The sequence below is a fragment of the Hemicordylus capensis genome, chromosome 3 (genome assembly GCF_027244095.1).
Source record: "Hemicordylus capensis ecotype Gifberg chromosome 3, rHemCap1.1.pri, whole genome shotgun sequence".
NCBI classification, from domain to species: Eukaryota; Metazoa; Chordata; class Lepidosauria; order Squamata; family Cordylidae; genus Hemicordylus; species Hemicordylus capensis.
The window spans coordinates 293,128,100-293,153,753 of NC_069659.1; the positions used below are offsets into that span (position 1 = coordinate 293,128,100).

General features: G+C 44.5%; 1 protein-coding gene across 2 annotated transcripts in view; it reads right to left on the reverse strand.

Moving 5' to 3' along the window:
- Positions 1–21,332, reverse strand: part of PCCB (propionyl-CoA carboxylase subunit beta) — a 52,154-nt gene extending 30,822 nt beyond the window's left edge. Inside the window, exons 1-6 of one of the 2 annotated variants that reach the window (XM_053310207.1) lie at positions 21,073–21,332; positions 16,424–16,543; positions 15,895–15,963; positions 14,427–14,483; positions 13,340–13,453; positions 253–363 (exon numbers count right to left, since the gene is read on the reverse strand). In XM_053310207.1, coding sequence (XP_053166182.1) covers positions 253–363; positions 13,340–13,453; positions 14,427–14,483; positions 15,895–15,963; positions 16,424–16,543; positions 21,073–21,255 — 654 coding nt within the window. In that variant the 5' untranslated portion in view covers positions 21,256–21,332. Of the gene's footprint in view, positions 1–252; positions 364–13,339; positions 13,454–14,011; positions 14,073–14,426; positions 14,484–15,894; positions 15,964–16,423; positions 16,544–21,072 lie in introns of those variants that run through there. The other variant, XM_053310208.1, reaches the window with a different exon arrangement.
- Between the last annotated feature and the right edge of the window lie 4,322 nt (positions 21,333–25,654).

Below are 25,654 nucleotides of genomic sequence, written 5' to 3' on the forward strand. Positions count from 1 at the left end.
ATAGCTGAATTTGCGGCCTTATCTTGTTTCTCAGCAGTCAAAACACATGCAAAAGGGTGCTTGGGTAGACAGGGAGAGATATCATATATAGTATCCTGGAGGTGTATGCAGTGTGCTATCATATGGGGTCAGTACAGATAACCTGTAATTTAGGTGAAAGCAAAGGACCAAATCCAAATACTGTCCACCCAGGCATATTCAAGTCCCTTAATCACAAACGAATCTTTAAGAAAACTAACGTCACATTCTTACCTTGACCATGAATGTGAAATCTGTTAAAGCAGGAGAGTAGACAGCACCTCCTGCACAAGGGCCCATGATAAGAGAAATTTGTGGTACTACTCCAGAACATAAAACATTTCTCTGCAACAGGAAATAAGCACTCATTTATTTTTTTATCCCACTTTCCAGCCAAAGCTCCCAAAATAGCTAAATTTTGCTGCTATCTTAGAAGACTCCACATTTCTAAGTTTGTGTTAAAGTTTTAAAATAAACAATTATATATAAAATGGGGATGAGTATGTTGTGGTAACCTATATGCCTATAGAAAGAAAAAACTGATCTGTTCTAGGTTTTTGGCTGATCCACTAACCAGGATTCCAAATTCCCATTTGCTTTTTTACCAAATTAATCAAACTTCTACACAATCCTATCCACCCAAAGCAGGCAAGGCAACAGGGAAAAGGCACAAGACAGAGGCCTTTTTAAAAAAAAATGAAGTATCCAAGATTAAGATTCAGTGCAGCAACCTTTCAATGAGGCCACAGAAGTATGAATCCTCAATCTGTCTGCAGCTGCTGCTGCTGCTGCTGCTTTTGACAGCTGGCACAGAGAGACACAGGCGAAGAATCCCATTCATACCCCAGGGTTGCAATCTCAGTTAAGAAGAACACTGCTCCCAGCTGCTGCCCCTCTTCATCAACCCAGAAAACAACAAGGATTCCTCCTTCCTGCCTGGGAGCAGAGAGGGTAGTAATGGCTGCAGCACATCACTGTCACATAATGTGAAGTGGCCTTAAACTGTGAGCTTTGATATTATACTAGTTCAGGACTATATATGCAATTTGAGAATATTTTATAGGTGTTGCATCAGATCAAAACTCACACGAAGGAAGTGCTACTAGAGATGCTGGAACAGGGAGGTTATGACCAGAATCTGAGATCTCCTAAGGTAGGGCCACTTTAGAAGCAGCAAATGTTACAGAAGAAATGTAACTAATTTCATCTCACACCACTTCAAGATCTTTTACTGTACCAAGAGGTGGAGATGTGTACTCTGTCACTACCTCAAGAGAACATCTCCTCACCTACACATGAGAGCTGAAAGCTGCAGGAAAGTAACAAAAACAGATTGCTTACCTGTAACTTTTGATCTTTTGGTGGTCCTGTATCATTCACAAAATGGGCTCTGCGCCTGTAGCTCTATGGAAGGATTCACAAACTCCTCAAAGTGATCTGAAGCCCCACCCTTTGCACCCTTGGTATTCTTGGCACCAGACCACCCCCTCCCTCAGATCCTGGATGGCCACTGTGAAAACCAGAGTTCATGTTTCAGGAGACAGGTAAGTCATGGTAAGTGTCCATCCGATAAGCGGGAAGGCTGGGTGAGTGTTGTGAATGATACTGGACCATCAAATGACAAAACGTTACAGATAAGCAATCTGTTTATTTTTGTGGTGGTCCGGCATCCTTCGCAACATGGGTGATTAGCGAGCTCGTAATAAAAAGAGGTGAGTCCAAGGGTGAGGTTAAAAGACCTTCTTAAGGACTGTACCCCAAAACCAGCCTCAGCCATGGAGCAGATGTCTAGGGCTTATAATACATAACAAAGGGTAGGTCAGTAGACCAAGTAGTGGCTTTACGGATATCAGAGCAGCTAACTCCAGACAGGTGAGCAGCTGAAGTGGCCATTGCTCTAGTGGAATGTAATTTGATAGCAGGTGGTGGTATTACCCCTTGCTTCTCATAACACGTGAAGATAACCTGAACCAGCCATTCAGACAGTCTTTGTCTAGAGACAGGCTGGCCCTTATTGGGACCATCAAAAGTTATTAAAAATATGTTGAATTTCCTGAAGTCCTTAGTTCTGTTCATGTAAAACAAAAGTGCCCTGTGAACTTGTAGAAAATGCAGGGAGCATTCAAGAGGCAAAACCAGATTCATGAAAAAGGGAGGGAAAATAATTTCTTGGTTGATGTGGAAGTTAGAGACTACCTTGGGTAGGAAAGCGGGGTCAGTGCGCATGACTACTTTATTGGGATAAAAGCATCAACCCGCAAGGCAGTCAATTCACTAATCCTTCTGGCAGTGTTGACAGCGATTAGGAAAGCTGTTTTCATAGTGAGTAATTTGAGTGATGCCAAGGTTAGAGGCTCAAAGGGGGCCTCAGTGAGAGTTGAGAAGACTAGAGAAAGGCTTCAGGGTTCAATAGGCTTCCTAACTGAAAGAAAAGGGATATTTAGGCCTTTAAGAAATCTTTTACAGGGTGGGGGGAAAGCAATTTGGAACCCCAACCAGGATGCATGGCAGAAAGGTCTGGCATATGAACTTTAACGGAGGAATTTGAGAGTCCAGATTATTTAACAGAGATAAGGTAGAGAAAGACTTGACATACAGATACTGTAGATGGGTCAAAGACTTTGGCCCATGTGTAAATTGAAAACCTTTTTCATTTGCAGCTGTAATTACATCTGGTGGAAGCTTTCCTTTCATGAAGAAGGATGTTATCTAGACGTTCAGTCTCCACGCAGTCATATTCAGCATCCTGAGACTGTGGTGAAGAACCTTGCTGTTATTCTGACAGGAGGAGGTCCAGACATTGGTGGAGATGACAGTGGGACGAGGAGGAAACCATGGTTGTCTCAGCCACCATGGTATAAGTAGAATGCACTTCATCCTGTGGAGTAGGATTTTGCTTAAGACTTTGGATAGGAGCAAGAAGGGTGGGAAGAGGTAAAACAGATGGTCCTTCCAAAGCATCTGAAAGGCATCTTCCTTTCTACACTGCACTTCCTTTCTACACTATCCTGGAGCAGAAAAGCTGGCATTTTTTGTTGTGTCATGTAGCAAACAAGTCCCCATCGGTTTATATATATGATTGCCGTGGTGTTGTCTAGTAGCACCTGAATCGTTTTGCCAGTTAAAAGTGGAAGGAATGACTTCACGGCCAGGAGGCCTGCCAGAAGCTCCAGAAAACTGATATGAAAAGAAGCCTGCTGATGGTTCCAGAAGCCCTGTGCATGAAGGCCTGTGCAATGAGCGCCAAAGCCCTTCAGAGATGCGTCTGTAATTATGGATATCGTTGGTGTAGGTGGATGGAATGGTAGACCCATGATGAGATTTTCTGGTAGAGTCAACCAAAGAAGGGAGTCCAATACCGTTTCTGGTAGCACAAGCTGTAGGTTTTGGTCATCAACATTCAGTTTGAATGTGGACAGGAGCCACAGGTGGAGGCGCCACACACTCAGTCTGGTGTAATTCACCTGATGCAGGATGCCATCAAGCCCAAAAAGGTGCTGAATGGTCTGCACACTTTGAGTCAGGCTGAACAAGATGTGCTACTGCAAGCTGACGCTCCTCCGGGAGGAAAGTATGTTTGAGCTTGCACCAAGAATTGCACCTATATACAGAAGAGACTGTTGGGGAGACAAATTGGGCTTTTTCCAATTTACTGGGATGCTCAGGTTGTCCAACAGAGAGAGGAGCTGGCTGATATGATCGGTCAGCATGTCCCTGTTGCACAAGGTAATAGCCAATCATCCAAGAAAGGAAAGATGGATATTCTCCAAGTCCTTAGATGGGCAATAATCAGACTAACACACTTTGTGAACATGTGAGGAGCTGTGGAAAGGCTGAAAGGAAGGATGTCATATTGTTAAACCTGGTCTCCCACAGTAAAGCGTAGATATTTCCTATGTCGGGAACAGATCACTACATGAAAGTAGGCATCCGTGAGATCTAGAGTAGCAAGCCACTCTTCTTCAGACAGGAGGGGGAGAAGCTGTTGTCAAGTCAGTATTCAAAATTTCCTGGTGTATGAATTCACTTAGTGAACATAGGTCCAGGATTAAACAAAGGCCTCCATCCCTTTTGGGGACTAGAAAGTATTGGGAGTAGAACCCTGCCCACCTGGTTTCTGGGGAAATAGGCTCTATAGCTCCTTTGGATAAGAGCTCTTGTGCCTCCGCTAAAAGAGTAGGAGTTGCGGGGGGGGGGGTTATCCCAGGAAGCGGAAAGTGAAACTCTATGGCGTAGCCAGTGGAGATGATACTTAGCACCTAGACACTGGATGTGATATGATGCCAGAGTGCTAGGTACGGGGCGAGCCAGATAGAGGAAAGATTGGTTAAAATGGGCAAGATGGTGGAGAAGTCAAAGGCCCTGTTTAGAGACATCAGGACCTCCTGGCTTAGGATTTTGTTTCTGCCATTGTGGAAATAAGTGCTTTTGAGAATGCTGAAAAGGCGTATGGTAGTCTTTATGATCCAACCTGTTGAAATTAGACCTAGGCTTGTCAAACTTGCGATAGCATTGTAAATAGGTATGAAGCATAGATGTGGTGATAAAGGTTCTGGCCATGAACCTAGACTTTTCATGCGCTCCATGGTGTCATCAGTGTCAGTGCTAAATAGGCCCTCACCATCAAAAGGCAGGTCCTCTATCTTATCCCACATGACTTGTTGGAGGGAAGAACACAGCCATGCATGCCTATGGAGAGAAACAGCACTGGCTAGTGTGCAGGATTCCATTCCGTAAGCTCTTTGGCCGTACTAAGCGACTGATGGGTGATGCTGGCAGATTTAAAGAGGTCTTTGAAGCGCAACTGGAGAACCTAAGAAGCATGCTGCATATCTTTAAAGTTTTCCCACATAGAGTAATGGTATTTGGCCATTCAAACCATGTAATTCACAATTTTCATGGAAAGGGAGGGAGAGGAGTAGATTTTATGTCTAATGGAATCCAAGGAGAGGAGAACTGGTTAGGAGAGGAGAACTGGTCTTGTGGTAGCAAGCATGACTTGTCCCCTTAGCTAAGCAGGGTCCGCCCTGGTTGCATATGAAAGGGAGACTAGAAGTGTAAACACTGTAAGATATTCCCCTTAGGGGATGGAGCCGCTCTGGGAAGAGCAGAAGGTTTCAAGTTCCCTCCCTGGCTTCTTCAAGATTCCTGCCTGCAAAACCTTGGAGAAGCCACTGCCTGTCTGTGAAGACAATACTGAGCTAGATAGACCAATGGTCTGACTCAGTATATGACAACTTCCTATGTTCCTATGGTCCTAACTTCCTGCCCTCTTTATCAACCGGCACAGAGTGTTTACAGCCGGATCTATTAATGATCGCACAGTCCACCACCAATGAGTTAGAGATGGCGGGGGGGGGGTTGAATAAAAGTCCTCTTCCTGCACCCTATAAAAGTTCTCCAAGTATCTGGAAGTGGAGATGGAAGTAGAAGGAGCCACCCAGCTGACAGCAGAATTAATCAAGATTGGGAGAATAGGCAGGGCCACAGGATGGGATGTGAAAGTAGATGCCATGAAGTCATCAACAGGGCCACTAACTGTTTGGGCAGGAGACTTGAGCCCTAAGCCCAGGACTTTGGACATTTCTGAGACCTGGACTTGGTGAGATTAGCCTCCTCAGTAGGAGAATCTGAAGAGTCGGTTGTTGGGCACATTATCATCAGGGAAAGTGCCTGACGGACTTTCTGTTACAGTGGAGTCATCGTCTGACTCAAAAATGGACACATAATCCTCACCCGAGTGTTGTTTACCAGAAACAGAGGAAACACCTTGAGGCGGCGGAGGAATAGCAGGTTGTTTTGCTGGAATATGTGTATGGACCAGTGTAGCAGGAGGTAGTGGATGGACCAGAGCAATAGGTTGTGTTGCTGGAGGTTGAGGAACAGGAGGAGGGACCAAAAGACGCTGGAAATATGAAGAACCAGGGTTTGACCCTGAGAAGAAGAGGTGGATTTTAACTTTAATTTCCAAAGTCTAAACTCCTCATAAGTGTAAGGAAATGTAGGCAAAGGTGCATACAGGAGATCTCAAAAACCCTTCCCAACCTTCTGATATAACCAGGGTCAAGGGCCCCAGGGAGCTCCAATAATCTACTCTTCTTCTGTAAGGAGAGTAAGTTGGAAGACAGCAGCTTTGTTGCTCTTTCCAGGGATGAGTTGGTTGATGGGATGGAGAACAGGCAGGTATGGTCTTCTCAGGAGATGCTGAAGGTGTCTTGGCTATCCTCGGTACTCTGGTATCTGACTCATCGTCAATATCAAGACTGTGAAAAGAAAAGTCTTTGAAAGTTGAACCGAACAGTGTAGTTAGTGGAGATCCCAGAATGTAGTAAAAATCAGGCATAGGTGGCATGTTCTTCGATATTGTCAACGCCAACAGGAAACTGGAACTGAAGGACAGCGATGTCTAAACAGATGGTGTGGTCCCTTAGGCATGGTGAAGACGGTCAAGGTCAATATCTGAGTTGGACACGGAGATGTTGGTTGGGGCGACAGACGACATCAACACCGAAACCAGCATTGCAAGGGTGAACAAAAGAGGAGCAGACAAAGATTGTTCAATAATCTCCCAAGAGGATGAAGATGAATGGGAGCAGACAATCTGGACTGCAGATAGAATCTGTCTCAATGGCATTGATGATGGAAGTGGACGCAATGACATGGACGATGAGTGCAGCCTGACAGACTTGAATGACACAGCCAATGTCGGAGCCAGAACCAAAGGCAACAGCCCAGTGGATGAAGAGGCTGGCTTGGCAGAGGTCAGCAACGTCAACGTTGAGGATGACTTATGGCACTTGGACAACAGCAAAGAATTGCCCTCCCTGTGTTTGCATTTCTTGTGGTGCTTGTAATGGGATTCCTTAAGGAGATTCTGAGGCTTCTTGAAAGCACCAGATGAGGCCTCTAGTTGAGGCTTAGAAGCCGACGTTGATAATGTCGACAGCATCGAGGTTGGAAGGCGCAGGGCGGTCTCATATAAAGTGGTCTTCAAACGCAATTGACTCCTTGTTTGTTTCGAGAAGGACAAACAAATTTTACAGGACCAGACAATATGGTCCTCTCTGAGGCGAAGAAGACAAAAGTTGTGCCTATCAGAGGAGGGCAAGATTCCACAGCAGAAAGAATACCATTTGAATGGTTTTTAAAGAGTCCATTAGACCGAGAAGTAAGCCAAACCCAAGACATGAGGCAGAGTAGTCAAAACTGTTCCAGAAGTCCAGTAAGCCAAATAAATCTTTGTTTTCCAGGAACTGGGGACAATGAAGGAGCAAATCCCAGGGGAAGCACACACAATGGCGGACGGAAAGGAACTGAAGGAGAGCGCACTCCGACACCAAGAATACCAAGTGTGCTCCGTGCGCAAAGAGTAGGGCCTATGAGTGTTTCAAGGAACTTGTGAATCCTTCTGCAAGGACTAATGCACAGGCACAGAGCCAATGTTGTGAAGGATATCATCTAGCCTTTTCCCCTTGAAAAAAACTAACAGGAAGAGGGGAGTTTTGCAGGGGCTGTTTCTCTTTAAGGGGTAGGTCTTAGTCTCTCTATCTCTGTGCGTATTACTTGTTAGGGTTACTTGTTAGGGTTAAGATATCACAGGGCTAGGAGTTCTTAGGGTTACCTAAAGGCGGTGTTTACTCAGTGGTGGGGGTGGAGTCATCTAGGGCTGGGAGAGGCCCACATTCCTTTCCTGTGACTCACATCCTGTGTGGCAGTTGGAAGGCTACTCTACATTTGAGGTGAAGGCCCGAGAGCATAGCAAACAGGGATAGCAAACAGGACGTAGGAGTTTTGCAGGAGTTTAGCGGGAAGTGTGCGGGGGAGCCTGGAACAAGCCCCTGCGATCACAAGGATCACAAGGAGCCTGGTGGAGAAGAGAACGTAAGTATATATCCCTCCCTCGTACCCCTCATATTCTTGGGAAAGACTGTTTGGACAGTTAAATAGTTGACCTCCTTAAATAGTTGACCATTACAGCTGAGACCTATCCTAATAAACTATCTAATAAACGGACAATAAGCTCCCTAAATACTGTAAGCAGCCAACCAAAACAGTATGAAGATAGAAGGTCAGCAGGGCAAGGGGTGCTTCCCAGTGTATTGCACAGAGTGCCACATGTACGACTATTTGCCCATGGGCAGAAGTCATGGGTGTGTGCTCAGTGCAAGGAGCTCCTGGCTCTCAGGGAACAAATCCGTTCCCTCGAGACCAAGGTGGCGGATCTGGAGAAGCTCAGAGAGACATGTGGATGAGACCTTCAGGGGTGTGATAGAGGCATCCCACTCCAGGGCTGGTAGCTCCTCTGCTATCAGGGAGAATGAAGGTCTTGGGCAAGGAGGACATCGGTCTGAGGAAGAGGGAAATGCTCCTTTAGAAGGGACCCCTTCCGTGGATGATGAGCCCATATCCTCTTGCACAGGGATACTCCTCTGGGGGGTGGGGGCCTCCTTGTAGGGGGTGGAGGCCTCCTTGTAGTGGGCCTCCTTGTAGTGGGTGATTCGATCATTAGAGGGATAGAGAGATGGGTTTGTGACCCGCGTGTTGACCACACGGTGACTTGCCTGCCTGGTGCGAAGGTTGCAGACATTATGCAGCATCTAGACAGGCTCCTAGGCAGTGCTGGGGAGGAGACAGCTGTCGTGGTGCACGCCGGCACCAGTGATGTGGGGAAATGCAGTCAGGAGGTCCTGGAAGCCAAATTTAGGCTGATAGGTAGCATTTTGAAGTCCAGGACCCCCAAGGTAGCATTTCCACGCGCAAGTACAGAGAGACAAGCAGAGCTGAGGGGCTTCAATGCGTGGATGAGACGTTGGTGCCGGGAGGAGGGGTTTAGATTTGTTAGGCACTGGGACACATTTTGGGCAAGCAAGGCCTGTACAAAAGGGACGGGCTGCACTTGAACCAAGATGGAACCAGACTGCTGGCGCTTAAAATCAAAAAGGTTGCAGAGCAGCTTTTAAAATGACACCTGGGGAACAGCCGGTGGGAGCTGGGCAGTATCCTGTTTGGCAAAAGCCATCCTTTAAAGTGTGAGGCTGCAAAGAATTCAAATAAAACAGAAGGGGACAGAGCAGAACCGCATAAAGAGCAGACGGGAGCCTGTGCCAGCAGGTCAAAGAGTCAAAAGAATAGCATACATCAGGGGAGAGATTCAGTGTATAGGTGCTTGTATGCCAATGCCAGAAGCCTCCGAGCAAAGATGGGTGAGCTGGAGTGCTTGGTTTCTAACGCAGAAATAGACATAGTGGGCATAACAGAAACATGGTGGAACAGTGAGAACCGGTGGGACACTGTTATCCCTGGGTATAAACTCAATAGAAAGGACAGGGAGGGGCGCCTTGGAGGAGGGGTAGCACTGTATGTTAAAGAAGGGATAGAATCTAACAAGCTAGAAAACCTAAGTGGACTGGAGTCCTCCACAGAAACCCTGTGGGTGACTATACAAGGCCGGAAAGGAAACGTGCTACTGGGGACGTGCTATCGCCCTCCGGATCAAAATGCTGACAGTGACTGGGAGTTGCAGGAGGAAATCAGGGAGGCGTCAAGGTGAGGCAGGGCTGTAATTACGGGTGATTTCAACTACCCACACATAGACTGGATAAATTCACATTCAAGTCAGGTCAAAGAGGTCAAATTTCTAGATACGCTGATTGACTGTGCCCTAGAACAGTTGGTCATGGAACCGACCAGAGAGAAGGCGACCTTGGATCTAATTCTGAGTGACACCCAGGACCTGGTGCGTGATGTCAGTGTTATCGATCCTTTAGGGAACAGTGACAACAGTGCCATCAATTTCAGCATACATGTGGGGAGAGAATCACCAAGGATGTCTAACACAGACATTTTGAATTTCAGAAGAGGAAACTTCTCCAAAATGAGGAGTATGGTGAAAAGAAAGCTGAGGGGGAAAATCAGGAGAGCCACTTCGCTCTGGAGTGCATGGAGTTTACTCAAAACTACAATACTAGAAGCCCAGTTAGATTGTATACCCAAAAGGAGGAAAGGTACCACTAAGTCCAGGAGGATGCCAGCATGGCTAAAGGGTACCGTTAAGGAAGCCATAAAAGGGAAGAAGACTTCCTTCCGAAATTGGAAGGCCTGTCCAAACGAAGAGAACAGAAAGGAACACAAACTCAGGCAAAAGAAATGCAAAGTGACAATAAGGGAGGCAAAAAGAGAGTTTGAGGAGCATTTAGCAAAAAGTATCAAGGGGAATAACAAAAACTTCTTTAAGTACATCAGAAGCAGGAAACCTGCCAGGGAGGCAGTTGGACCATTAGACAATGAGGGAGTGAAAGGTATTATTAAGGAGGATATGGAGGTTGCAGAGAAGCTGAATGAGTTCTTTGCATCTGTCTTCACGGCAGAGGATACTGAACATATACCTGCTCCTGAACCAGGCTTTTTAGGGATGGAGGCTAGACAGCTGAGTCAGATAGAAGTGACAAGGGATGATGTTCTAAACTGTCTGGAAAAACTGAAACCTAAGAAATCACCAGGGCCAGATGGCATCCATCCAAGAGTCCTCAAAGAACTCAAATGTGAAATTTCCGACCTCCTTGCCAAAATATTTAACTTATCCCTGAAATCAGGCTCTGTACCAGAGGACTGGAGAGTAGCAAATGTAACACCGATTTTCAAAAAGGGATCCAGGGGCAATATGGGAAATTACAGGCCAGTTAGCCTAACGTCCATTCCAGGCAAATTGATGGAAAGCATCCTCAAGGATAAAATTGTAAAGCACCTAGAAGAACAGGCCCTGCTGGGAGTGCGCCAGCATGGCTTCCGCAAAGGTATCTCTTGCCTCACCAACCTTTTTGAGTTCTTTGAGAGTGTCAACGAGCGTGTGGATCAAGGTGATCCAGTTGACATAGTATACCTGGACTTCCAAAAAGCTTTTGACAAAGTTCCTCATCAAAGACTCCTGAGGAAACTTAGCTGTCATGGGATAAAGGGACAAGTACATGTGTGGATTGCTAACTGGTTGAAAGACAGGAAACAGAGGGTAGGTATAAATGGAGAGTTTTCACAATGGAGGGAAGTAAGAAGTGGGGTCCCCCAGGGATCTGTACTGGGACTGGTGCTTTTTAATTTATTCATAAATGATCTAGAAGCAGGGTAAGCAGAGATGTGGCCAAATTTGCAGATGATACCAAACTCTTTCGGGTAGTGAAATCCCAAACGGATTGCGAGCAGCTCCAAAAGAATCTCTCCAAACTGGGGGAGTGGGTGACAAAATGGCAAATGCGGTTCAATGTTAGCAAATGTAAAGTGATGCACATTGGGACGAAAACCCCCAACTTCAAGTATATGCTGATGGGATCCGAGCTGTCGGTGACGGAAGAGGAGAGGGATCTTGGGGTTGTGGTTGACAGCTCGTTGAAAGTGTCGACTCAATGTGCAGCAGCTGTGAAAAAGGCAAATTCCATGCTAGGGATCATTAGAAAGGGGATTGAAAATAAAACGGCTAACATTATAATGTCCTTATACAAAACTATGGTGCGACCACACTTGGAGTACTGCATACAATTCTGGTCACCACATCTTAAAAAGGACATTGTTGAACTGGAGAAGGTACAGAAGAGGGCAACCAAGATGATCAGGGGCCTAGAGCACCTGTCTTATGAGGCAAGACCACAACACCTGGGGCTTTTTAGTTTAGAAAAAAGACGACTGCACGGAGACATGATAGAGGTCTATAAAATCATGCATGGTGTGGAGAAAGTGGAGAGAGAGAAATTCTGTTTCCTCTCACACAACACTAGAACCAGGAGTCACTCCATGAAATTGATTGCCAGGAGGTCTAGGACCAACAAACGGAAGTACTTTTTCACACAACACATGATCCACTTGTGGAACTCTCTACCACAGGACATGGTGACAGCCAACAACCTGGATGGCTTTAAGAGGGGTTTGGATGACTTCATGGAGGAGAGGTCTATCAATGGCTACTAGTCGGAGGGCTGTGGGCCACCTCCAGCCTCAAGGGCAGGGTGCCTCTGAGTACCAGTTGCAGGGGAGTAATGGCAGGAGAGAGGGCACGCCCTCAACTCCTGTCTGTGGCTTCCAGCGGCATCTGGTGGGCCACTGTGAGAAACTGGATGCTGGACTAGATGGGCCTTGGGCCTGATCCAGCAGGGCTGTTTTTATGTTCTTATATCGAACCACCACAAAGATCTGATGGTCCCTCTGTAATTGCTTCTTTAGAATGTCCAAAGTGGCTCCCATACCATCTAGTCTGAATTACACTTTGTATTTGTAGGTGTAATGGATTAAAGCCTTTGTCTCAGAGTTAGCTCATGTTTAGGATAAGAAATGCGAGTTATCCCAGGCTAGGCTTCTCCTAAAACTTTTCTATATTTCCGGCAGATTTAAAATGCTACCACCAAGCACCCTAAAACTTGCAGAGAACTGGACCAGTGGATTGGGTGCTTTAATCCAAGGTCCTTCTGTAATTGGGTATTGGGCAAATTTAAAGAAAAAACTTCCATGTGTAAGCTTACACAGGATGAGAGAAACTGATAGCTGCTGAGCACTTGAGGATGCTTTTGCACCACAGAAATCCACCTTCTGCCCCACTTTTTCCTCAGTTAAAAACCAACTCTGAAAGGCTTGTAAAAAGAAAAGAACAAAAAAAAGTTTTATTCAATTACTACAAACTGCTTCCATCTGAGGCTTTCTGGTTTTAAATACACTCACAAATACTTAGTAGGTTACAAAAATGGGTTGTCCTTAGGCTTCAGTTTCAGGTTGCATTTAGACACGCTTAACAGTTTACAGAGTCTTTTGCAACGCCCGAGGTGGTTTGAGCGTAGGCTAATGTATCTTATTTCAATTACGTTGCAGGTAAACAATAATAGAACAGTATCAGGAATATGCAAAGCACACACACAAATAAATATAAGTTTCTAATGCAAAATCTGACTAACAAACTGTTCCCTATGCTGAATCCCCTTTCCCTTGAAAACTCACCCAACACCTGATGAGAATCAAGCTTCCTGCAATCCTTTCAAGGATCTGCAGTTATTCCATGTGAGAAACATCCATGCTGGCTTTGACCATCAGGGAGCAAAAACTCCATGCCCCTCACTAAGCCTTTCCACACATGCTTCTCTACAACAAAGATCGTCCTCCTTGTTCCCAAAATTCCCAGCAACCGTTATCTAGGCCACACTCACCTGGTGTACTGATTGACTGCCCTGAAGCTCAACAGCCTATCAGCTGAGACAAGGGTTCACTGCCTGTTAACTCTTTAGAGGAAGGGGAGGTTGATCACTACAGTAGGGTCAAGAATCAGCCTGCTTCCACAAATGCTTCTTACCAAAAAAATATCAGCATAACCAGCCAGTGACTCTACTCCTTCTTGGATACGGGCTCCTCCTGAATCATTTAGTCCAATCACCGGAGCACCAACCATAACAGCCTGATCCATGACCTGAAGAATCAGAAACTCATGATTAGACAGAAGTCACAACTCAAGAGTATAAAGTAGCCTATTGTGGCTTACCCAAATGGTCACTCAGTTTTACTGTGAACAAGGGACTTGAACTTTTAATCAGAATGTATCCAAATTTGATTCATTATCTCTGCTTCCTTGAAAGGCCTCCACAGAAACTACTGGCAACCCATCACCCACACCTGACAACTCACTATTATTACACTTACATGTTGCAATTAACTCTGCTCTTTAAAGGTTTTTTCATACCCTACTGGATCTCCTGAAGTCTCTGTTACTGGGCACTGAGAGGTTGTGTGACAATGTAACAAGTGAAAATGCACTAATATGAATGGCTTACCATTCGTTTCTAGAAATAAGTCACATATTTTAACTATTAGATTACTATCATCTAGAAATGACTATCAAACGAAGAAGGATATCAATTACTTATTATAATTATAATGAAGTCAAATATGGATACTTTTCTAAAAGACGCTTTCCCTAAACTCAGCTTAGAACTCATCTATTCTACCACTTATCTGGGGTTGTTCTGACCTCAAATGTAGTGGTGGATGCATTAAATGTCCAGTATTTTATCCTATCAACATCTTGGCTTCTGAAATAACAAAATGGACATCAAATCATTATGGAGGAAGATTGTCCTGTTTCATGAAAGGAGAATCAATGGCAGTGGACTGGATAAACAAAAGGGTAAAATCTGGGGACATGACTCCAGAGATTAGGACGTATGAGCTGAAAGTGAGGGGGAGCGGTTGCACAGAAAAATATATCTACACTTTTACAAAAAGTTCTAAGGCTTAAGAAGGACTGATTAGAAGAGAAGATAGGGAGAACCATGCCACAAGGATTCATGTGAACCAGGATACACTTTTAAACTATATGACAGTTTTATTTTGCAGCTTGCCTCCACTGACCATTTTGTTACTATTATCTCCTATCCAATACTTACTTTGCAGATCTTTTGAGCATGAGCTCCAGACAAACTGCCTCCAAACACAGTGAAGTCCTAAAAGGAAATCTATGTTTTAAGATCAAATAGAAAAATTCCCCAGCAAAGGCAAAGATTTGTGCTAGGTTCAGATACCTCCTTGACCTTCAAAACTAGCTTAAACCTGGACTATAACAGGTTTCTAAAAAGTCACCAACAGACCTTTCCTTGAAGATTAGGAGCACAAGCCATTCCCACAGGGACGCAGCCACCCACTGGCGGAATGACTGGCATAAGGCCCTGTCTTCATTGTCATGTCCCCCAATACCCCATCAACATATACGGACAGGTACATGTGTCATGCAGCATTACCTCCCAGAGCATTACTTCACCTGAGCATTATCTCCCGGTACTGCAGTGACTGCCTGTGCCTGTATCCTGTATCCCCACCCATACCTCCCTTTGACCCAGGTGCAGGTTACTCAAGCACAAGTTATGAGGCAGTAGACAGAGAGAGGAGGAAAGGCTCTATGGAACCCTGTACTAATCCCTCCTGATGAGAATGAAGAGAGTCCTAACTCTGTATGGGAAATTCCTATAGGGAATTATACAGTACAGTCGTCCCTTGCCAACTGTGAAGATTCTGTTCTTGCAAAACCCCTAAATCACAGTTGGCAAGACTAAGACATCTATGGGAATCAAGGGGTTAGGGGAACCGCAGTTGCAAATGCACCTCAAAAATAAGGGAAAACAAGCTGAAGGTACTAAAAATCACTAGGAGTCACCAAGAATCACTATGAAAAATGAGCAGATTGAACCTCAATAAAAATTTGGAACCACCAAAAATCACTTAAATTCACTGGTTTTTAAGTGACCATAGTTGCTGGCCTTGCAAATGGCTGCTGTGCATGCACAGAGGGTCACGCAGGGGCAGCTGGGAGACACCCCGCTGGCACGTGGGAATAGCTGGGGGGGGGGGGAGCACCAGGATGGCAGCAAGCGGAGGAGGAGCAGGTACAGACCTGCTCTCCTCCACTTTAAAGGGACTGTGTAAGCCCTCAATTTAAAAGGGAGATGCCCACAATTCATACAGCTGAATCATGTTTTGGCACATCCCTACTGTGAAATTTAAATTATACTATATCAATGGCAAAATACATAATAAGTGTACTATCAAGCAATTGTCATCAGGCTGCAGCAGAGCGTGAGGCAAGCAGCGAGGCCCCTCCATTGGCTTGAGGAGGACCAAGTACCTCCCCTCTGACAACTCCCCACCTCCCACCCTTTTTAACTTTGTTTGATTGTTTTAAAAGATTGTGAGCCCTTTGGGGGGCAGGATTATTAACTCTAAAGAATGCTGTAAGCCACTCTGAGCCTTTCAAGAAGAGTAGCATATAAATGTAACAAACAAAAACAAATTTTAAATAGTATGAAAGCTTTTTTGAGGTTTCAAAAGAAAATGTCACAGCTGAACAAAAAAAAGCAATACCTGACTAAAGACATAAGCCAGTCTTCCATTAATTCTGCCCTGGCCAGTTACCACACTATCTCCAGGATACTGCAAAAGATAATAAAGAATATCCAGTTCAGAACACTGACATGATTTTAAAAAAAAATCAAATCTTACAAGTAATTAGAATATTTGCTGGCCTGAAACTCAAACTGGTTCTCCAAAGCAGAACACAGATCTTTTTGAAAAATATGTATCATATATCCTAGGCGGGCTGAATTCTACACATTTAGCAGATTATACAGAATTCAGAAATAGAGTTAGAATAAGCCAGGATAACAAACCAACGCCAAACAATGGTTTGATATTCTAGTTTCTTCTACTTCCTCAGTTCCCCTCCACAGTCTGAGGCTCACTACTTTCATGGGAAACTATGGTTTCCTATTACATCCAAATGAGACCAGAGAGCTGGATCAGCCAGACAGACATTTTCCAGCATCAAACAATCCCAAAAACAGCTTTGCGAAGACCCTCCCACCCCAAAGCCAAATAAAAATAAAATTGGTACCTTGTTTTTTTCAGCATCCATACCAAAATCTGCACATCTGTGTTCCACAAACATGTCATATTCTACAAAACTGTCAGGGTCCAATAAGAGAAGAATACGCTCCCTAGCGGTCAGCTTTCCCTGAAGAGTAAGAAATATTAACAAGGTAAGGCTTTGATCATTATAGTACTCCAGAAAAAAGCATCCTTAAAAATAGACAACTACCAATTTAAGATTCCATTCATGTCCTTAAATTTGGCCCTGCCAAGCAGTTCCCTCAGATTCAGTTTTTCAATTACTTCCCTTAATAAAATAATTTTATTATCCTCCACTTCTGTAATAGAAATTGCTCTCTTCTGTAATGATCAAGTAGCCAGAGACTTCTTAAATTTTTAAAGGGTATTCTTCTCCTTTTAAATAAGCCATTGAGTGTTATATAACAGAGTAAAAGTAAATGACCCATAAAGAATTCCAGTGGGGGGCACTAGCAGGGGCAAAGGATTCTCACTTTTAATCAAACATAATTGATTATGTTTCTAGTGAGACAGGACCAAATAAGAAAAAAACAATCTTAGCTGACTGAATAAAAATTGCATTCAATGTTTAACTTTCCGACTGCAGTTACTATTCACAGTAGGAAAGGAAAGGAAAGGTTGTGCCATCAAGTCAGTGTCAACTCCTGGCAACCACAGAGCCATGGGTTTCAGGGGCGTAACTATAATAGGGCAAGGGGAGACAGTTGTCTGGGGGCCCACTGCCTTGAGGGGCCCCCCAGAGGCAAGTCACATGACTGACTTCCCCAGCCACACACACACCCGAGCTTCCTTCAGTTGTATTCATCCTTTGACATTTTTTACTATGTTTTTTGTTACGACTATTCAGCCTCATTTAAGATTTCTTTACTTCATGAGCTGAGCTTCAGTAAAGGGACGGGGCATTTTTAAATCTTGTCTCTGGGCCCACTACAACCTTGCTATGCCCCTGTGTGGTTTACTTGGTATAATACAGGAGGAGGTTTACCATTGCCATCTCCTGAGCAGTATGAGATTATGTCATTCAGGACCTTCCTATATCACTGCTGCCCAGTATAGGAGTTACCCATATTCTGAGAAACACACCAGCAGGGATTCAAACCAATAGCCAGTAGACCTTATGTGCTTCTCTACGATAGCTAGTACAAGTGAAATAAAATATACTTTTCTTGCCTGAAGTTGTAGACAATTGGGTAGAAAAAGTCAGCAGCAACAAAAAAAAATCTTAGAGGTTAATTAGTACTCTAAAAATAAATGTATAACTAAGCAGCCTATGAATGTCTTACAACCTGACATTTAAAGAACTTGAACTTTCTGCATAAATATTTTATACAAAATCATAGGTGACAACACTGGTCCATTGTGTACCAACACATTGTGTACCAACACTATTGTGGTACCAAAAACCACAATAATACCTTTATTACCAGGTTGTGGCTTTTATGTGTTATAGAAGAATTCCTGCCATGGAGCAGCTCTAATCCCAAGGGACAAATGTGCTCTAAGCCATTTCCTACAATGTTCATTCTCAGTAGAGGTACAGCATGGGAACCACATTTATATAAGGACAGTTAGAAACTTTTAAATTACAATCTAAATCCTTTAATCCCCTCACTATTACTGTACATTTATAAATATATACTAGCTGGCCCAGGTGCAGAGCTTCTGAACCTCTAGTTGTCCCTTTTTTTCTCCCCCTCGCTGCCTTCTCCTCTCCCCCTCCCCCGCCTCCTTCCCCCCCCCCCGCAGTTGCCACCCGCTTCCCCCCGCCCCGCCACCGCCACCTTCTCTTTCTCTCCTCCTGGCAGCTTGCTCGCGAATTCTCCCGAGACCTGCCACACACAGGATTAGCCACAGGTACATACAGGATTAGCCACTTAGCAAATTAGATAGATAGATAGATAGATAGATAGATAGATAGATAGATAGATATGTGTACACATGCAAATACATACATTGAGATTATCTACTTTTTAATTTACTGGATAAAGCTATATAATTCACACTAAATAGTCATAACCTTAAACCCCGCAAAAGAAACTTTAAAAATATTCATATGAATCCTCTCTCTTTACTCATTGATCCAAGCACTGAAAATGGGCTACAAGTAGCTTGGCTAGATTCAAGAACAGACAAGCATCTATTCAACAAGAGCTGCAATCCCACATCAACAACCTCTATAGTAAAAGAAGCAATGAACAAACAAAAATCCCATGTTTGCGATTCAAATTTTACAGTCACAGAAAGTTGTATTGACCTTTTCCAAGTTATTTAATCACTGCCTGTGTACAAACTCATCTGCCAAAATTTCACTTTTAGTCAGTTCTAGCTAAGATGTAATCTGACCTGGGAATCCCCTCTGCAGAAATATTTCACCTTAAATATATCTACATGACAGGGTTACTTTCTTTTCCCGCTGTTAACTATTACAATAGCACTTGACTGAAGCTCAGAGAAGGCTTCTGATTAATTCTCACATCCACTGCAAACTCTATGAGATTTCAGGCTAGCCTGCCCATAGCAGCTCTAGGGAGATGACAAAGGAGACTTTTTCAAACGAAGGAGACTGCTAAAACGGGCTGATTGCATAGGATGATGACACATTTACAATTTAATGTTAAATACTTTTCTCTGGTGGTGAGTGATTCTTGGCTCTATAGATACAGCACAATGCGAGATCTATAAGAACTACTTGCTGCTTCTCCGTAAGACTGAATTGTACAGAGGGCAGGGCAGAGTTAAGAATATGAGCACTACCCTGCCAGATCACACCAAAGTCAATTTTGCACAGTAGTCTGTTTCCAACAGCAGCCAGCCAGAACCTTTTAATGTTTTACAAGCAGAGCATAATGGTCATAGCTAGTATTTCCTGTTGCTTGTCCCTAGCATCTGGCAACCAGAGACATACCACCTCTGAATATGGAGGTTCCATTTAGCTATTATGTCTAACAAGTATGAGCCCACAACAAATGTTGCAGCTGCTATGGCTAATAGCTTTTGATGTATCTCTCTTCTGTTAAGTTATTTATTAATCCTTTTAAAGACTTTCTTAGTTAGTGGCTATTGTAATGAATTATGGCAATAAATTCCATATCCAAATTATGTGCTTTGTGAAGAAGGGCTTTCATTTGTCTGTACACACTTTTCAATATTATATCCCTATGATGGCTGAGGATATAGCTGTATAATGTGGGAATTATCAGAAAGATCCTGGGAGCTTTGAGAGGCAATTGCTTCTGTGAGAATAGTATAATGTGATTATTCTTGCATTACAGAGCTAGTTTATAACCATTGCATGGTCACTTCCCCATTGCTGAAGATGAGTAAGGAGACTGTCACATGGCGGGGGGGGGGGAGTTGAGTGCACCAGTGTGGTTTATATAAGAAATGCCTCTTTGGGTCTCAGGACTCCTTCCTGGGTGCTTTCCAAATTAGCTCCTCAAAAGCAGCAAAATGCTTCCATTCAGGCAAATTGGAACTGAAACTTAAACAGCAGGGGGAGCAGTCTCATTGAAACTAACAACCCTCAAAAAACCAGCAATCTTTTTATACCGAATACATGATGTCATAGCACTATATCGCAGTGATTAAATTCAAAACAAGGCATCGGAAATGTGAACAGCACCCTACTGTCAGCACAGGGACTGCGGTGTCACAACACAGGAAGTGTGGAGATCCACCGTGACCCCACTGCAGGGTGTAATCTTGAAAGTGCCCTGGTGTTGCACGGCTTTACAGTAAAAAAAGCTCCCAATGATAGCCAAGACAGCTATACGGGCCCCATATAGAGAGAGGGGTGAATTCTCTTGCAGCCCTCAGTGAGGGAGCCAGTGTGGTGTAGTGGTTAGAGTGCTGGACTAGGACCGGGAAGACTCGAGTTCAAATCCCCATTCAGCCATGATACTAGCTGGGTGACTCTGGGCCAGTCACTTCTCTCTCAGCCTAACCTACTTCACAGGGTTGTTGTGAAAAAGAAACTCAAATATGTAGTACACCGCTCTGGGCTCCTTGGAGGAAGAGCGGGATATAAATGTAAAAAATAAAAAGAAAGAAAGAAAATAGGGATGGATGGAGCTGGGGAGGCTCAATTATATTACATATATACTACATACACCCCTCTACTACATACCGTGTTTCCCCAAAAATAAGACAGTGTCTTATATTAATTTTAGCCCCAAAAAATGCACTAGGGCAATTAGCGGTACATCAGAAATTACTGCTAGGTCTTACTTTCGGGGTAGGTCTTACTTTCGGGAAAACAGGGTACACCCCTGACACCCCCCAGGCTGTTTCTGTGCCCTGAAGTAAACACATTAAGGCTAATACCACCAGAATGCAAAGGGCTAAATTTAAGGCAGGTGTGTGCCTGGTGGATTGGGCCTCGCACCTCCACCCAACACTATTAGAATATAGAGTGCGCACGGGTCTTTTAAGTGTCTGCCCCCTTCCCCCCCATATCGCCGCCCCTTCTGGAAGGAAATGCCGAGGCTCCTCTGGGAAGCACTGCAGCTCAGGGTGGGCTGCCACGTCTCCCTGAGCAACCGGACGGCGGCCACAGACCACGCAAGGGGGGCTTCTCGCCAGCTGTGACCAAAGGAAAAGAAGACAGAAAGGAGGCAGGCACGCGCTCTCACCCACCCGCCGGTGCTGGGCATCTATGCGGGCCTGGCCACCCCCGAGCAGCGCGGCCCGTCGCTTCTCCTCGATGCGCTCGGGCACCGTGAGCGTGCGGCGAGGTGAGCTGCTGCTGCTGCTGCACCGTTGAGAAAACCTCAGCGGAGCCCTGGCGAGCCGAAAGCACAAGATTCGTAAAGCAGCCATGACTGTGAGGACGCATGCGCGGAATGGATCGCGGGCCCTGAGGCTCTCTAGACTAGAGGACGTTCTTTGCTCCGCCCATCTCCTCTCCACTAAGGCGAAACAGGACTTCTGTTTTGCCTGCTTTCAGGCTTCTCGGGTCACGACGTCGGTTCTCTGTCATTATTGTCAGCTATGCGAGGGGTATGGCGCTTTCTCTCCCTGGAGTTGACTCCTCCCGGGTCGAATCTATCTCTTTGAGCAACAATTTTCACCGACTCCAGTTTCAGACCCTGCCAGCCTCCCCCGCCCCCAAAATAAAATAAAGTGTTTTAACGAGAAATGAATAATATGACTACTCTGCCTGGACTTCCTCCCCTGTTCTTTCTGTTGGGGCCGGTCTTCTCGGTCGCCTGTTCTTTGTGTTTGTCTTTATATTGTGAGCCTCTTGGGGCCGGTCTTCTCGGTCGCTGTTAAGTGCCATGGACACGGATGGTTTTATGTTAGTGTAACAGTAGTAATAAACATAATATTGAATTTAACGCAGTATGTGTGTGAAGTCATAACTGTTCCTTATGTGCAGTCTAGAGATATCTTTCTTCAAGGTTGTGCTTCAATTGCAAGAGTATAGGTTGCTATAAAGCTGGTCTCTGAGACGATGCACTGTTTCTCCTTGAAGGGCAACCATGGTGTTGATGCAGTGATTGCCGAGTTGAATATTGGATGCACAGATATCATGGGTGGGATCGCAAAAAGGGTGACAAGAAGCAACAGAATTCAGAACTTATCTGCTCTATAAATAATTGTGCAGAAGGCAGAAAATAAGCTTCTGTGTCAATGCGAAGCAGCAGCACAGCAGGATGGCTGAGGAGATATGTTTCACTGTCCTCTCCAGTGCCTCCAACAGCCACTGCCTCTGAGAATTCTTAGGACTGGGAGCTGTTGTAGTGGCAGCAGGATCACCTGGGCTGGGGAAAGGGCTCTGATGAACATCTGCCTCCCCCTCAGTGGTCTTACCTGGACTTTGGGGCTGAAGTCCAGGGCCTCCACAAACCCTGCCCCCCCCTCCCCAATCCTCCATATTCTGTCGTGGGTGGGGTGGTTGCCACTGGCCGGCACTGTGCCAGGCAGCCAAATGTGATTATGACCTGTGCTGGGTGCTTTAGAGACAGAGAGGGGAGTGGGGAAGAGATACGTGGGAGGGGAATATGTTAAGCAGTGGTGGAGTGGGACCGCTGGCGGCCTGTGTGTGGCGGCCACCGCCCCGCTGACCCCACCCCCGCACCTAGCCACGCCCCCGCATCTGACATCAGATGTGGGGGCGTGGTCTGGCTGAATGGAGCCTTGAAGCTCCGTTTGACACAGAGAGAGAGAGTAGCACTTTAACTGCCGAAGGGGCCGCACAGCCCCTTCGGCAGTTAATCAAAGGCTGGCGCTGCTTTCGCAGTGCTGCGTTCACAGCATGCAACCAGGAGCGGCTCTTCCCTGCCTTTGCAGGGAAGAGCCGCTCCTGGCTGGCGCTGCAAACACAGCGCCAGCCTTTGTTTAGCTCCTGAAGGGGCCACGCGGCCCCCACTCTGGAGCTAAACTAGCCTCTCCACGTCTGATGACAGACGCAGGGGGCGTGTCGGGGCAGCTCTTGCAGCCCCTGATTGGTCAGTGGCCCGGGTTCTTTGAACCCGTTGGCCCAATAGTGGCTCCACCCCTGATGTTAAGTTGCATGTTGAAATGTTTCTGCTAATGCATATTTGCATCAATATACCTGTTTTATATTCTTACATTCTTGTGAGTTCAGTTGCTGTTTGTGCCCTCAAGAACCCATGTGTTAGAAATACTGTGTTTGGGGTGTGTGTGTGTGTGTGTGTGTGTAGGGGGATGAATGCTTAACTTGAAGGGGGGGCTGGGGCTGGGGCTCCAAAGGCCTTGAGGTCCAGGTTCCAAAATTACCTAAGTGCACCTCTGCTCCCCCTAGACTTCCTTTTGCTGCCACTGCCTTTGAGGGAAAGCTGCCACGTAATACCATGCTTGATACCACTTACAGCATCTGGTATTTGAAAGACTGATAGGGGAGGGCAATATATTATTTACTTACTTATAACGTATACATCCAGTTTTATTAATTGTGGACCACTTTGAAAATCATTGTGCTTGAAAAGTAGGATGCAACTGTTATAAAAGAAATAAAGGTGTGTTTCTCCCTTTTATCTAGTCATCCTCATCTTACATTAAGTGTGACTCTGGTACTGCTCAGAGCTGGGAGGTTTGACATTTCACCCTGAATTAAGATAACATTATGAGAATTCACTTTTTAAATTAAAGTACACACAGAAACATAAATTTCAATCTAGCCTTCATGACTTCAGAGAAACTCAATACTCCAAAATTAGGACTTTACCTGATAAGAAATCAGTAGGAAGTATTAAACTTTTTAAAATGAATGGCATTTAAACCAGATGTATTACAAGTATCTAATTATCCTGAAACAGTCTGAGTTGAGGGTACAAATCACTGACCAAACTTTCAGATAGAACATTTCTTAAATGCAAAGTGCACAGGTAACACTAAATCAAGTGTTTGTCACATTTCACATTTAAGCTGGCAGACAAGCAAAGACATTCTTTAGGACAGAGAAAGAGGCAAAATGGCAACTTTAGGTGTTATAAACTCCTGTGATTGTACTGTAAACAATACATTTGATGGAACCAACGTAAAAAGTATTAGGTCTGGGTTACCTGGGAGAGTGCCTTCTTCTGCATGATCCCCACCACACATGAAGGTCATTGAGAAAAGTCCCTCTCCAGATGCTGCCAGCTTGTCTAGCGGTGACTCAGGAATGAGCCTTCTCTGTGGTTGCTCCTGGGCTATGGAATGTGCTCCCTGTGCTCCCATATTCATGGTTTAACCTCTTTAAAGGTAAAGTGTGCCATCACATCAGTGTCGACTCCTGGTGACCACAAAGCCCTGTGGTTGTCTTTGGTAGAATACAAGTGGGGTTTACATTGCCTCCTCCCATGCAGTATGAGATGATACCTTTCAGCATCTTCTTATATTGCTGCTGCCAGATATAGGTGTTTCCCATAGTTTGGGAAACATACCAGCCAGTGGGGATTCAAGCCAGGGGATTGGCCAGGTTTTTAGTAATCTTTGAATGTTTGGAATTGTTTTAATAGTTTGTCTTATTTTGTTTTTATTGTGTTTATTTTTGTGAACCGCCTAGAGCCTTTGGAATCTGGCAGTATATAAATAAAATTAAATAAATAAATAAACGTAAAAAGGACACATGGGAAACTTTTTTTAGTTTATTGCAAGGGCATGGGATGGGCAAAAGAGCAAATTTATCTATATCCTCTGGTAAAGGGGAAAGGCTGAGCAAAAAGTTCAGTTTTCAGGGGGGCTGAATTCTGAGTTCATAGAGTGGAATTTCCCTCCTAGCATTTCCAGTATTTAAAAAAATGCCTGCAGGATACTTCTCAGAGACCTGACACATGTTTGCTCAGTCTGGACACTATACAACAGCTTTAGCAGTTGTTGTGAGGATAAACATAACCGTGTACACTGCTCGGAACTCCTTGAAGGAAAAGCCAGTGGGATATAAATGAAAAAAATAATAAATCACATTATTTATATGGACATATAATGTAACAATATGCAAATTCATATTTAAAATCAGTCTAAAATACAACAGAGTCTGATGCAATTACAGTTGTCCCTCTACTTACGAAATTAATCCGTTCCGAATGCACATTTGTAAGTCGAAAAGTTCATAAGTCGAAAAGCGGTTTCCCATAGGAATGCATTGGGAACGGATTAATGCGTTCCGGAGCCTAGAAAAAAGACCCAGACCCCCAGTAAGGCTTGCAAACTGCACAGGAACATTTCTTTTCAAGAATAAACAGGCAGTAAACAGGCAGGCAAGTCAAGGAAACCGCATGTAAAATTCGTAAGTCAAGGAAACCGCATGTAAAATTCGTAAGTCGAGGAAACCCCATCTAAAAATTTGTAAGTCGAAAAAACCGCATCTAACACCGGATCTAAAACTGCCGTTTGTAACTCGAAAAATACTTATGTCGAGTAGTTTGTAAGTCGAGGGACCACTGTATCATGATAATTCTCCATGCTCTATACATCTTCCATTGTTGATTAAAAATATGGCTTTGCTGCTGAGCAAATTGTAATGTTCAAGCCATGCATGTCATGAAAATCATTGATCTTTTTATTTTTAATGTATTTTGTTTTTCTTCTGTTACCAAGAAGGCAATATGGAAGTCTTGTAGCAAAAGAAGTAATATGTCATTTAAAACATATACTTTACTGTCAGCATAATGAGTAAGGGTGGGGGAGCTTCCTCTCCACAATTAGCAGTGATGATACTGTCAAATGTCCTTGAGCTCTACTGAGCATGCTCATTTTTCCCCTGGTCTGC